This window comes from Aplidium turbinatum, chromosome 15 (genome assembly GCF_918807975.1).
Source record: "Aplidium turbinatum chromosome 15, kaAplTurb1.1, whole genome shotgun sequence".
Taxonomy (NCBI): domain Eukaryota; kingdom Metazoa; phylum Chordata; class Ascidiacea; order Aplousobranchia; family Polyclinidae; genus Aplidium; species Aplidium turbinatum.
Genome location: NC_137486.1, coordinates 10,674,953 through 10,690,327, shown reverse-complemented (window position 1 = coordinate 10,690,327; position 15,375 = coordinate 10,674,953). Strand labels below are relative to the sequence as shown.

At 36.5% G+C, this 15,375-nt stretch overlaps 1 protein-coding gene across 1 annotated transcript in view; it reads left to right on the top strand.

Annotated features, from left to right (window-relative positions):
- Positions 1-10,155: 10,155 nt before the first annotated feature.
- Positions 10,156-15,375, top strand: part of LOC145783959 (uncharacterized) — a 35,671-nt gene continuing 30,451 nt past the window's right edge. The window contains exons 1-4 of the mRNA XM_082595720.1: positions 10,156-10,370; positions 13,727-13,866; positions 14,334-14,771; positions 14,994-15,112. Of these exons, the coding sequence (XP_082451846.1) occupies positions 10,156-10,370; positions 13,727-13,866; positions 14,334-14,771; positions 14,994-15,112 (912 nt within the window). The remainder of the gene's footprint in view (positions 10,371-13,726; positions 13,867-14,333; positions 14,772-14,993; positions 15,113-15,375) is intronic.

Here is a 15,375-nt window from a genome sequence, read left to right as displayed (position 1 = left end):
TTGTTGGGGAGGCTGATTAGCAATATTCCAGATTTAATACCTTATTTCAGGTTCACACTTTCCACAGACCTCTAAAAGCATTGTTGGCTTAGAACTTGTGGTTATACTTATACATAGCAAAAAAAAACATTATTTCATCAGCAGGCTTTAAACACACATTAAGTTTACCGTTTTCTCAATAGCTATTTAGATCGCATAAAAATAAACTGATGTAATATGATATAAAGAGTAACTGTGCAATCCCAAAGTTTTTATTTTATCTTTTATTCACTGTTTCATCGCTTGTACTGCTCAGTATAACTACGCCCATGCTACGCCTTTTTAAAATACAAAATTGTGAAAGGTCAAACTTTACTCAAATTTTTTTTTTCCAATGACGTCGTGACAATGATAACGGATCATTCATGAACTTTTCATATTTTTGTTGTTTTAACAACTAATTGTTGCATAGGCAACTGCGAAACCTTTCCTTTCGGACCAGAACCAAAATCACCGTTAAGATAACTAGCACTGCTTAGTTTTGATCACTTGGATGCACTGCACAAAAGGCCGGCCCTGCCTTAAAAGCCTCTACAAGAATGTGAAACTACCAGAAATCACCTATCAAGACAGTCCGAAGATAAAGATTTCTAATTAACCAACCAACAAGAAATAAATAACCATCTCTCTGATTAATGAAAGAATATCCCAATGTTAAAAATCCAAAGGAACTTGTGTTTAACCGTCATTTAAGAGCAGTCAGAAATCAAATTGAATGTAATTCTACATAAAATTATCGATGTTGACACTGACTTTGTTCCCACATTAATTTACTCGTGTTTTGTCTTAACTTACACAATTTTTGTGAGTTAAATAACGTAATACATTTTGCAGCATATCTTTCAGAAATGGGAAGCATTGGTTGCAGATGGCTGGTTCAGTGGTTCATAATTGCTAATTACTCGCTAAAGCACAACCAACATTCTAGACCAGTGGAAAAATTCTATTATTATGACTTCAAAAACAAGACTATTTTATTTATGTTATGTTCAAGTTCTTTTTACGTGCTACACTGCAAATACAGTACGGTAGGCTACCAGTTAACTGTGACTATATCAAACTACTAGGGCTAATCTCATTGCTAGGATCTCATTGCGGCGTGCTTACATAGCCGCAACCACTTGACAGCGGTTTCATTTCTGTCAAAACTACCGATGTGAAATCCAGACCGCCATGAATCTCACTTCGGTCGCCGCGTGTAAACAGATTACACGTACGCCAAAAGAACCGAAACGGAAATCTTTCGTTTCGGACGCAATGAAACGTCATGTAAACGTAGCCTTAAGAGCTCTAACTCGCTCTAGCGTCTTGAACCTTCAAATAGTCCCTAACACTTATAGATAGATTTTACGATTACTACAGTTTTTATAGATATTACGGCAACAAAAACATACGCTTTGTGCCAGGATGGTATTTTTGTTTCGAAAAGAATACAGCCTTAGCAGAGACTGACCACTAAGATATAAAAAAAGAGTGAGAAGAACAAAAATTGTAGTTTCTCCAACTATCTCCCGTTATCAGAATAAATTCAATGGAGCATGTTTTTAAGCATTTTTAACTCCTGTGCTGTAGATGCTACCCCAGGCCTACCTCCCTAAAAAAAAACATTCCTATTTAAAACATGTTAAAAGTTACTTCAAAAGCAATATGCTACTGCGTCTGCATCCATGCATGACGCAGCAAAATCCGTTTTTTTTTTCGTTGCCATTTGTATTTAATGCTTATAAATCCGCACTGAAATGAAAAAACTAGGAACAAAGAGATAAATCGGAAGTTGAGCATTTATCGAAGTTCATAATCCACTTCTAATCTGCGCTTTTCTGCGTTACGTGGAACTGGATGCAGTTTTAAATAAGATCCACATCACCATAACTGAGCTAAGAGAAAACATGGTAGGCCTACAACCAAACATTTCGAAAAGCAGTGTTTTAAAACCTTTAAAACAACGGTACGCACTTTTTCATTTCGCAACAATGTTCATCTGCACAAACCAAAAGTAGTTAGTTTGCAGCTATTTGCTTTCTCAGTTGGTACAATAACAATGGAAGGGTTTATTCAATAATGCTTTAATCGATTGATTTTTAAATCGACAGCTTAATTTAAGTAGCCTACAATGGATTGATCTGAATTCAAGTAATTTAACCTAATTCACTCGCTAGGCTACTTGCTCGAGTCTCGAGATACAAAGAAATTTTGTTTTTGTTGACAGCAACAACGAAAATTACTATCCATTAAGAGCATGAACATTTTTTATTTAAACCTAAGTATATTAATGACTTGTTTGCTGATGAATATGTCAGAAAATTTGAGACCAGTTAGGCACAATTTTTTGCTGCCAAGCCACCCGCATTCGGTCATCACTCATCAAGTATGAAATAGTGCAATAAATCCCTTTTCAGCTAAGTAGGCAGTTGGATTTTTTACAAGAGCTTTATGCCTGGATCGCCAAGTCTTTTTAAAATCAATCAAGAACTCCTACCCAAAATTCCGCGTGTTTTCCAAGATTAAAACATCATTAGCCACTTGGATCAAACAAGCAAACGTGTTGCAAAACAGTCTACACGTTGTTTTCTAGTGGAAACTTGAACAAGTAGCACTTTTAAATTTCAAACTATAAACCGCAACCAAAAAAAAAACTGTAGTCCAAAATCCACAACTCGCCGCTACCGATTTTTTCCGTAATTTAGATTCAAAACTATGTAGCCAATTCTGCGGAAAAACTACTGAACTTGCGACCTTGTAGGCCTAACAAAGTCAACCACATGAAAAGACTGAATTGGCCTGAAGGAATAGCGGCTATTGTCAATTACAATACGGCTTATTTGACTTATTGCACATATTATTTAAGCAAAAGTAGAAATCGTAGGCATTTTCATCCGCACCACATCGCATTACAATTTGTTTCATCCGCACAAGTGCGTGTCATCCCGCGGGTTGAAAAGCACCGTGTAGAACGACTGTGGTGTAGAGCCTAGACTAGAGGATTGTAGCCTACTTGTAGCCTACTGGCAACTGAAAGCTCGTGCGGTAAGCATGAATATAAATGAAAAAATATTTTAATGAATGAACTGATATTTTTGAAAAGTATATATTTTGGAAAGCTAAAGAAGGTTTTAGGAAACCCATGTATATGAAACGAAATAAAGACAACAAATTTTGTGTCAAAATGAAACGCTTCGAAATATTTGGTTTCCACTTGAGCAGCACTACCAAAAAAATTTTTTGTTTGGTTCATATAATTGATAGCCTAATTTCTTGGTCCAGGTTCTCCGTGTTTTAAGTATCCAGACTGATTGTAACTTTTTAAATCAGTGATATACTTTATCACCGCGACCCTGCTCGTAAATTTGTTAACCATGACCAGTCCAGTGCAATAAAACAAAACAATTGATTATCTGGATCTAGAGTGCAATTACACTGTGGCCGATTGCAAAACTCAAGCAATATTTGACATGGATTCAACTGCTATTAACGTTAGAAAGACTGATGCTTAACAGCCATGTTTACCAGAGTCGTCCATCAATGCCTTGCATGGTTCACAGTTCTAGCAGTGACGTACCGCGCAAGCAACGCGGCAAGACAGACAATGAAGTGTTTGTTTCACTCTATTTGTTGTTTTTTTGTTCTTTATTGTTGCTTTTTTGTTCTTTTTGAAAATACCCAGTTTAAATTAAGCTGAGTAGTGAGTCGGACTCAGATGGAAGACCGATGCAGAATTACCAGCACGGCTGCTGCAAGAGAAAACCATTGGCTTGATGAAAGGTTAGCATAGTAGGCCTATCACAAACACGTAATAATTATGACCTACGAGAGTTTCAGAAATGCTTACGTTCATTTCAGTAGCTATCGCTTACCAGAAGGTTAGGTCAGAGAAAGCATTTTATATACAGTATACTTTGGATATACATTATTAAGTAGTAGGCCTAGTCTCGCATACGTTTTAAATTTTAAAACCTCGGTTTGTTATCCTTATCTCTTTTCATGATGCATTCATAATACAGTAGAGTAGAGATGTTGGTGTTTACTTTGCACTAGATGAGAGATAAAGATGGTGGCCGCATACTTCTTTTGCCTTACCCATCCCCAGACTACCAATTTTTTTTTTTTTATTGATTCAACGTCCCCAGACATTTTGTCAATAACTTGTTGAAACATTGTGGTCGTCATTCAGCCGCCTGATGGCAGCCTATGCAGTATTGTGTGATAAATTTGATTCTATCAACAACAATATTATGATGGCAATAGCAGCTGAAGAAACTTAAAATGCAAGTTGTGCCCTTGGTACACTGCAAGAAGACAAATTTGTCAGAAGTGTTTCATTTGCTTTTGTGATACGACATTTAAAAGTTTAATTTTTATTCCGCTTTCGTGTCATTACTTTTGTTGAAAATGCTAGGCCTATCAAATTGTCCAGAATGCCCACTTCATTCGATGTATATAGCAGGGAGATGCAGTTGCTGCCAAGAGAAGTGTCGAGCAGAAGTAGTTGATTTACGATTAGAACAGTAGCCTGCCCAGTTCAAATCAAAATTTCAAACGACGAGTTGATCACAGGTATAGCTTGACTTTCATAAAAGGATATCTTGAATGCTCTCGAGCAGATGACATTTGCTTAGCATTTGGGAGCATTTTATTTGTGTGTAAGCTACAACTAATTTTGTCAATAAAAATCTCCAGAGGAAGTAGGCAGTAGAGTAGAACTTCCCGATCACTACTCGCAAGATTCGTCCAACCCACTACCCGAAGTTCGAAAACTTTCACTGACACAACATGAAAAATCACATTTATCGTATGGCACTAGAAAATGCAGGTTGTTTTATACCTGCTTTCATTATAAACTGCTAATCTGATCTAAACTTCATCAGCTCGCGAGTTTTAATAAAATCAGAAACAGTGAGATAATTGTTAATGAAAAATTAATTTGTTCCTCCAAGATATTGTTAGGTTGTGTTTTGGCCCTCGTCTGGGAAAAGGTTGCCGACCCCTGTTTAGATAAAACATATTTCTAAAAGAACGTTTTTTATATCGTAGTATAGGCTACAGTACGTAACATGCTTTATCTAGAATATGAATAATTTCAAGGCCATATTTTAAGCACAACCGGTAAAGTTCCACGTACGGCATGAAGTGCCACTTCAGAATACTATTAATATCATACAATCTTGCGAGCTTTTGATTAATAGTTTTTAGTAGATTGATAAGGGTTCTCTCTAGAGATGAGGCTATATGATATGGCAACGTTGTTTGAGTTTATCACACTCACACATACTCGCTATGCAGTTTATTGGCTGCCATAATAATACGAAATGTTCTACCAAACTCTAGCTTTTCTACGGGAGCTTAGCGTGCATTTCATAAAGTGGGATTAAGTTACTAAAAGGCTTTGGCTTGAAATGGATACTAATTCTAGCAATGAAAACCGTATTGGGTGCTGCTGTTGTAAGATTATAGATGCAAAGTTTAACGTAACTTTATGCTGTTGCTAATGTTTTTCAAGATATTTCATCGTAGCAAGTTGCTTATTTGCGAGGTTGTGTGAGGACATTTGCACAGAGTGCTGCATTTGCGCCATTTGGAAATGATAAATCGGTGTTATTAAATTAAGTAGGCGAGCAACAATAACGCAATTGTGTTGTTCTTTGCAATTGCTTTCACGGTTTAACCTTGGGCATGGTACGACAATAATTTTTTTCGTAAAACCCATCCTAGTTCCATTTGCCACGCACTAAGTCTTGAATAATAATAGACTAATCAGACAAGAAAGCCGCATTAATTGCTGAAGTGTTTATGTAAGAGTAATGTGCATTTCCATGGATGCTGGCAAGCCGGGCATGCAGCCTAGTCTACTGTATCACAATGAGAAGGAAGCCAGCTTGTGCAAATTGGGGTTTTTGGAATCGATATTTTTTCAGTCAATTTGATGTTATTAAGTCATGAAAGGATATAAAATGAAACTCTTTTCAAAACATCATAATTTGAAACGAAATGTATCCGAAACGAAAATACGTTGCGACAAATGAAATATTTCTACAAAATATTTATGTTTTGAACAGCTCTACAACAAACTTGGAATGCGCGCATTGTTTATACTGGCACTGTTTGAAATAAAATACTTTACAATTTTAAAGCACTGTGGGACGTTTTCAAACGATATTTGTGTCTTAAGTCTATTTCGTTTGGAGTTAATATTTTTTGATGCAAAAATTATTATTGTTTCGACCAGAGTAGTTCATTTCAAACAGCTCTAGTTTGTAAGCATTGTAATGCTTTTGCTGTTATTTACCTAGTTCTTTACAGTCACAGGAGAAGTTTTGTTGCAGTAAAAAAATGAGAAAATTGCGTTTATTTTTAAGGGAAGTTGCAGTGAACAAATGCATTTATACATTTCAATTTTCAAATTACCATACAGTTCGACTTAGACGGTGACGACATATTTTTGAAAACCATCTTCACAATCCTGTATGGGACTGGCGTTAAAAATGTAATAATATCGATTGAAAACGATTCAATAGCAGAGGGAAAATCGTCTGGTTTGGCAAAAATAGCACATTCTGCCCCTCTTTGATGCTAACATGCCAGACGCTACGCTTAGGTAATGATATATTTTATGTTTTTCTAGGTAAGTGAGATCGTCTAATATTATTTCTGTTCAGAACCGACAAACCTTTCGCTTTTGTCGATAAATTCAGCAGGTGTTCAATTGAAATTAACGTAGAAATGACGCTGACAGTTCCACCAGCAGTACCACTTTGTTTGATCTGTCGCGAAGGTCATCATTGCTCTGTTTCGGTCGATGTTTTGAGTTCAATTTTGTTTCATCGACGTCATTTTGTTTGTTCAAGTTTCTCCTTTACAAAAATAAAAAAAGAACGAATATGGAACAGCTGGGGAGTCATGAAGATAAACAGTAATTTTAACGCCGCTTTTTTTGTTTTTGTTGTCTCATTCATTGATGGCAGCTTTATGACATGTTGCATGTCCAATATTATTGTCCACTGTCCAGCCAGCAAAATTATATTGATATTTTTTTTCATTGAACATCTGCAGACGTTTAAATAATGAAAAGGGGCAATTTTGCTATCTGGGCAATGTTTCTACTAGTATTACGCCCAATAGCAGTAAATTACGCAACATATGTGTAGAACATATTTGTTGTGCAGTGTCAGAGTTCAGGTTACAAGGTTCACTGCTCTTGAGGGAAAAGTGGTTAGCCTAATGTCATGGTTCTATTTGCAACTGATGTATAGGTTTTCTTCCATATGTCACACATTCAGTCTTATTGATATTAGAATTTTAACGTTGATTTATTACCGTATGTCACACAACATAAAATCTAAAAAACATGATAAACCCGAGTTTAATTCAAACCCAATGGGAGAAAGCAGTCGTTTTCGGTTGGTTGCTGATTGGTTTGTGCCAGATACAGTGTCAGCGATTCTGTAATTCTTACTGTTGTGAGCTAATTGTTTTTGCTTCAGTTGTTTAGTTGAACTAACTAGTTCTCTCACGTTCGCTTTCAGAGTTAAACCAGTTGAGACTAATTTATGAGACCATGGCGGCTCGAGAGCATCAATGCAAAATTTTCAAGCTCCCAAAGATAAACTTGTTTGACAGTTAAATGCAGCAGCTAATCGTATTTTGAATCACTATGTTTGAAACAAAAGCAGGCATAGTGATCCACAAGCAATCTAGTTGTTTTTAATTATCAAATGCCTGGTGAACAGTCTCACTCTGTTTTTACTAGTTGTAGAACATTACAAGTTACATTACTATATGCTGAGTAATAGACGAAAACGCTTTATGTTGGCGTTGGGCTCTGCGATAAGAAATGTAGGCTGATTGTATTGACGATAAGGCTTGTGATAAAGCCAAGGCTGCGCAAGTCAAGAAGGCTCCGCAACATGCTTCGCAACATGCTCCGCAAAAAAACAATACTAACGATGTTGCGTACATGCCAGCCTACATTCTAACAAACGATAAGTCGGAGAATAATGTTCATTCTTGGTGGAAGTGCGAATATGAAAGATTTCCCATGTCAGTCGGTTTTATGTCAATCAATGTCACTGTTTGGAGGGTAGGTTTAAAACGAATTGCGCTACATTAAGTAAACGTTTTGAAATGTTTATATGATATTCCATGGGTAAACTTTTAAAAAAATAGCTGGCGTGATTAACTGTTAATAAAGGTAGAATCAACAAAATATGACAGTTGTATCGATGACAAATTGGTCAATTTTTATTTCTTCGCTGGTAATGTATTTGTAACAACTTTTCGCTGGATCGATCAACTTTAATTTGCTCTGTCGACTGTAGTGGGGCAGCATGGTTGTCTTTCTACGAAAATTGTGTCTTCCACTTTACGTGATCAAAAGGTGGTAAAGTTAAAATGTAACTCTCAATTACAATTGTGAAAGAAAATGCAGAACATGAGTAAACCAGTAAGAATGAGCAGTGGCGTAGCCAAGGGGGGGGGTTTTGGGGGTTACAACCCCCCCCTTTGGCACGCGTGTGACGTCACGATATTGAGAATGATGCTTTCAGTCTAAAAAAATTGCCTAATTTTAAACAAAATTACATTAAAAGAGCAAGTTTTGCCAATACCAAACATCTCAGCCAGGAATTAGCAACAAGAAAACATAGAGACTTAGCTTTATTTCCGAAAAATGCCGAAGAAAACATGATCTTATCCTTTTGCTATGCCACCAGACACCACCATTTTACAGAAATATTCGTAACCACATTTTTGTTGAAAATGCTCTCAGAATGCACCAAATTCAAAGTAATTTTTCAAAATGTTCTGGGGGAGGCCCCCCAGACCCCCCGCCGCTGGGTCGTCAAAACCCCCCCCCCTTTCAAAATTACTGGCTACGCTACTGAGAATGAGTCTTAGACTTAAAATGCATTGAAATTAACAGAGATTGCTATATCAGTTCCAAACAAATAGAAGCACTTTGTGCTGTCAAGTGAAACAAAACCAATATAGCTTACAAAGGAGTTGTTTATGCAACAAAAAGACTTGCATTTCCATGTAGGTAGTCTAAACCTTCTACATGGTTGAACAAGTGAACCTTGGCCGAACTAATGAGTAAACAAGTAGTCACAGTAGCGTAGCCAGGAATTTTGAATGGGGGGGGTTTGACCACCCAGCGGCGGGGGGTCTGAGGGGCCTCCCCCAAAAAATTTTGAAAAATTACTTTGAATTTGGTGCATTCTGAGAGCATTTTCAACAAAAATGTGGGTACGAATATTCCTGTAAAATGGTGCTGTCTGGTAGCATAGCAAAAGGATAAGATCATGTTTTCTTGGGCAGTTTTTGGAAATAAAGCTAAGTCTCTGTGTTTTCTTGTTGCTAATTCCTGGCTGAGATGTTTAAATGTTTGGTATTGGCAAAACTCGCTCTTTTAATGCAATTTTGTTTAAAACTAGGCAATTTTTTATTAGACTGAAAGCATCATTCTCAATATCGTGACGTCACACGCGTGCCAAAGGGGGGGGGGTTGTAACCCCCAAAACCCCCCTTGGCTACGCCACTGAGTAGTCATAACAAGTCGGGTTAATTATTTGATCTTTTGTACTTTTCCCAGGGGCAGGGCTCCAAACTTTAACAGAATTTATTCGAGTTTATATGTTCACTGAGTTTTTGCAAGCCTGTATCAAGCTCAGATTTTTTATTTTCAGTTTGTTATAAAAGTATTAGCTCTGCACTTTTTGATGTACTGTTGGTATTCCAACTTTATATTTAGCAAAACGTGAAGTTTTCACGATCAGTTTTAAAAAGTTGTTTCAAATGCAATAAGGAATTCTCGTTCTTTCCACTACTGGTGCTATTTCTGGACCAGAAATCCTGGTACAGGAAATACAAAATATTCTTTATTATCTTTCTGAACTTCTTAATTATTTTTTTATCACTTAAAGTGTCAGCTGGAGTTCTCAGCCCAGGTTTACGCTACAGTTAAGAAATTATAATAGCTAAAGGTAGTAAATTTGGTGTGCGTTGACGATGAAGTAACAAGTAACAAAAGCAGCTCAATTTTGTATATTTTTGCAGATGTTTGAATAGCAAGTAAAAATTAAATCTAACTCTTTATTCCTTGCAAACAATTGCCTCAACTAAACTATGCAAGGAGACAACGCCAGTCAACTGTCAACGCAAAGTTGTTCTCTCATGAGGGCGATAGAGAACGATTTAGAAAGTTTGTTGGTCACTATTGAAGAATTTGGCTCCAAATCGTCAGGAGATAAGCCCGTATCAAGCGGAAAAAATGGTTTTGTGAATCCTTTTGCAGAAGCTCAAGAGAAGTCACATGAGAATGCAATGAAGAATTCTCTTCGGTAAGTGATCATGAAAATCTATTTTGTGTTTGCAGTACAGAACCTTGCTGCATATCAAACCTCAATAAAAAAAAGATTCAAGTCAGCTTTCCCCAACTACTAGATCGAAAGCAGTTGTACATAAGTTGCTACTGTGTTGCGAGAGTAAACTACTAAGTAAATACAAGGGTTAAAAGTATGAGTCATTTGTAAGCCCTACTTTGTAAACGGTCAACTACTGTATACAGTAGTGATAACAATTATCTTGGGATTCAAAAGGATTCAAAAACCTTGTTGCCCACCAAGAAGGGTGTGCTTTTAGAAAAATTGTTGTTACATGCTTTTTTTAAAAAAACACCGTACAATACATGGTATTTTAATGTGCTTCTCAGCAGTCGCGTGTAGCAAGAATTCACAGCGATAGACACGTACTTCACCCGTGAGGCTGGGCTTATTGGTATCGCATAGCCCAAAATTTGAGGATATATAGAATAACTTCAGAGTTAGACCAAGCTTTAATCAACCGAAACAAGCGAGAGAGAGAGAGATTGTTTATTTAGCCTACCTTTCAATATTGCAAGGCACCAACGAACTTTGCGGTATATTCTAGTCAAAGTGCTTCTTGTATAAAACAGAAAAGGCAGAAAATTTTAAACGTTAGTAAGTGCTTAAAAAATGAATAATTTACAAACAAACACTAAAGCAACGTATGAAATACGAATAGTGAAGTACAATATTTGTCAATTCACTTACAGAGCTTTAATCATCCTTGCATTTAGTAAATCATTAACGTCTCGAACACGCTTTAACTTTCGCGTTTTGTCGCTTCCACCTTTTTCCAAGACCCCTGCTATGATATGATATAATTGGCAAGTGATATTTTTTTGCTGAGATCGTCGGAAATAAAACATAAAACTCAAATCTGAACTTTCTTCATTATTTCTCCGATTTGCGTTTTGATACTTTAAATAAATTGTAAAAAAAATGTAATATCTTCATGCAAGAATAAAGCAGATTCAGTCTGAGACTGGAGTTGAAATCAATAAATAATTTTATATTGGATTTTAATCAGCTATGCAAGCAACCTAAATTTTTCATTTGTTTAGTCCAATCAGTGACAATCCGATGAAAGTTTCATCCTTTGGGAAAAGCAATGACACAAGTAACAGCTGTTCAGACAGTAAATTATTTTCCTGTGATACACGCTTATGCTTAAACTACGTCGATACAACGTATCCATTGCACAAACAAGCGAATAGTAAACTTGCAATGATTCTTTTTGAACAACTTGTTATCAATAAACTAGATTTTTACGATTGTACAGAAACTTTTCAGGTGGTTTCCCTTAGCTCGTCACGTTACAGCGTCAATTACGTCGCTAGGTATGCTGGGTTGGCTTTGAGTGGTTTTCATTGCTCAAAGCGCGTGACGTTTCGCCTCAGTAGGTCGCACTTAATTTCGTTGTGCAAGAAGCAGCTGCCTTTCCAAGCAAGGTGCTTGAAGTTAGTCTTTTTTTAGGTCTGGTCTGATAGTCGATCAAAAACCTGTAGTGGTGACAATGCGTTCAGTGATTGATAGTTATTTCAGGAATATTGAATGCTTAGAAATCTGACTTATTAAAGTAGAATCTGTGAATAGATTGACTGCAGTAGCGTAAGAATTTTCCCCAACCAGTAGGCTAGATTTGTAGACAGGAAATAATAGTGATACTATATATTGACTTGGCAACCAAATTATAACGCTAGTTGGCTGAAGCGTCATGGTCATGCGATGACGTCATGCCCTTTAATAAGTGTTTCAGTGTAATGTGACTAGTATCTTGGTGGCAGGGACGATTTCTATGTTTTTGTATGCGTTCAATCAACATCTCACTGCACAATGAGATCACAGCTGTGCCACGCCAAGCATGTCTGCTGATCTTTCGCATTGAATAACCATTAAGACAACAAAAGCCGCCTCTGCCATTTATCTCGTGTTTGAAAGATTGTCTGGTTGAAGCTTTACCAACAGACATCTGCTGGTTTCCTTGTGAGAAATTGTGTTTGATTTTTCGGTTTTAAATTAAAAGCGTCGTTCGGGTAAATGAAGTCATCAACAAAGCCGGATGTTTGCTTTCGCAACAACAGATAGTGCAGGTTTACAATGTTAAAGTTGCCCAGTTTGAAGTTAGTGTGGTAGAAACGTAGCAGTTGTAAGTTCAGCAGACAAATTGTAATTTTTAGTCGTGAAACAATGCAAATTGAAAGTTTTAAAACTGTCCGCAACGGTAATTCTTGAAATATATTAACATACCTAATTGTCGAGTTGTATTCACAAAGATGCAGATGTAGTTATTTGGGCATTCGTCAGCAATATTGTAAAATTAGAAAATTATTATCTTCTGTACAACGCAAAAATGTCTCGTTGAGATCTTGCCATCAAGTTCATTAAATATTTATATCTATTGAAATACATTCTTTTGCCCTTAAATGCTCAAATATCGGACCTTATGGAAAGCATTTCCTAATTTCTGTTGCGGTAGTTGCAGTCATATTACTGTGGTTGAAGTCAGATGTTATACAATGGAAACTCAGCAACCCAATTTCAGCATGTATATGAGCTGCACAGTGCACAGGAAACACCAAGTGTCACATAGTATTTGATTAGTGCCTGCGGGGAAATGTTATGATTTTCTCAATATTCGTACTTCTAGAAAGCTAGATATTGAGTTCCATATAAGTACTGAGCTGAGATTATCCTGTTGAAAAATATTGTATTATGTATAAATCTTTCATGCTGACAAGAGTACTGCTTCAATATGTAAGATTGATGCATAAAAGCATTAAAAATAAATTTATACTTGGTTTAGCAATCAAAGATTATATCAGATATTTATTAGAAGTGCAGGATATAAAACGATCCTTTAAATGTGTCGGTAATCTGCAGTAGTCAAGTCTCTTATCCAGCTAGCTTTGTTTTACTGGAAAAAGATGTTGATCATGATAAGTTCCATCCAACATATTTTCAGACATCAAAATCCGTAAACTTTACATTAATTCAACGTCTGTAGACGTTGCCTACTTATCAAGTACTACTCGCCACTGAGTTATAGATCTGACAAGACTAGATTCCCATCATTCAAGTAGTTTTGTTGTAACCTGCACTTCAATATCGAACAAAATTTGAATTTGCAAACCCTGAAGCATGGAAAGATTGTGCATGTCCTCCATGCAAAACCAAAGCGAAGCATGCAACCTTGCTTAGGAAACATTTTAAAACCCAGCTAGCAAAAGCTGCTATCTTGATGTCGTTTCGACGTCGCCAAACGTTAAAGCTATTTAAAAATGGAAATTTTATTAGCTGAGAAGGAGATACTTAACATTTGATGCTTGTTTTAGAAAAATAGAAACTCCACCAACATTGACTGCAACATCAGTACGCTGTGATGATTTAGTTGCTGATAACGAGGCTAGAAAAGTGAGAAGTGATATTCGGTATTGTTTCCCGTACACGGAGAAACAATCCTTCCCTCTACCAGGTACAGTAAATTCTTGCTTGTCCTTGTGGGAGTCTGTTTTGATTGGCATTGCGCCATGTAAAACAGTAGCCTACAGATTTACCTTTTCTTCGTGTGCAATTGTGGGGAGAAAAATGAATAATTCTCGTTTACTCACTGTAAGAAAAGGTTCGTGCTACCTAACGTGTGAAGACGTAAAATTGATGTAAATTTCTTAGTTTTTCTTACTGCATATTAAAAATTTCCCATTGAAATGGAGACACAAAAAAATCGGTTAAAAAAACTGTTGAAAATCTCGTAAATTCGTAGAATGATCAACGGTTGAAAATATATCTTGCTTTGTTTCATGATTTGAATGTGCGACATACATAGAAATATGTAGTTTTGCAATATTTAGCTTGTTACATATGCCGCTAAAGTTTACCATGTATGGCTACATTACTATCCGTGTGGCATGGCATTCTACTAACCATTGCGTTGCTTTATAGACTCCCATGACAATGGTCGGAAAAATTTCTTTGATTTTCCATTTGACGTAAATTCACAAAGTCTAAGAATTGAAAGCACTGAATTTGAAAGTGGAGGATTGGCGCCTGACCTGCGTGGTCATAAAACGGAAAAACGGATGAGTAACAGAACAATGACTAGCGTTGACAGTCGTGACCGAAACACCCGGATTCCAAATGGAATGGCCAATGCTGTTGATGATAATGCCGATGATACCGCTTGCTTGACTCCTGTGATATTGCACAAGTCCTCTATTAAAATAAGGCCGGCTAATACACGTAAAACGCCAACCAGTGGTACCTTTCGATATGGAAATAATGAAGTCAAGAATTCAAATAATCAAAATAATATCAAGTTCATTACAAATGGATTTGATGAAAATAAATCACCGGACTACAAAGATTCCATTTCAAAACCTCGTGCGTATTTATTGTTAACCTGTTTCTTTGCTTGTTTGGAAACTGTTTGATTTGCATTAGCAATTCTGTTTACATTATGACTATATTTATTTTTGCTACATTTTATTCACCATTAGGTTACACCGTGCATACAACGTGATAGTATATTGCAGTATATGTACATATGTCCGGGCACTCCCGAATGGATGACGTATGATAATGCATTTCGCTCTTGCTTTGCAGTCTTCACAAGGAGTCCAACATCTGAGTATGGCACAAGCGATGTACCAATTTTGTCCAATCCTGCGTCTCCAAGGTCTACAGCAACCAATTCATCTTCATCATCTCATGCTTCTGCTAATGTAAAGGCAAATTATATGTTGAATTTGGACAAAGCTAAACGTTTGTAAGATTGGAAACAGAATGGTTGTTTTTTCTTATAACCTTATAACCTAAAGCAAATCAGTCAATTTTTGCATTGATTCGATGTCTGCGCAAGCTCTTACTCCTATACAATAATAGCAGACCTTAAAACAAAAATATAATTTAAATCAAGGAATTTCCAGTATGTTTAGATTATCGTTGATAAAAATTAAACGTTAATCTTCTTCAAATTAACAGCCAG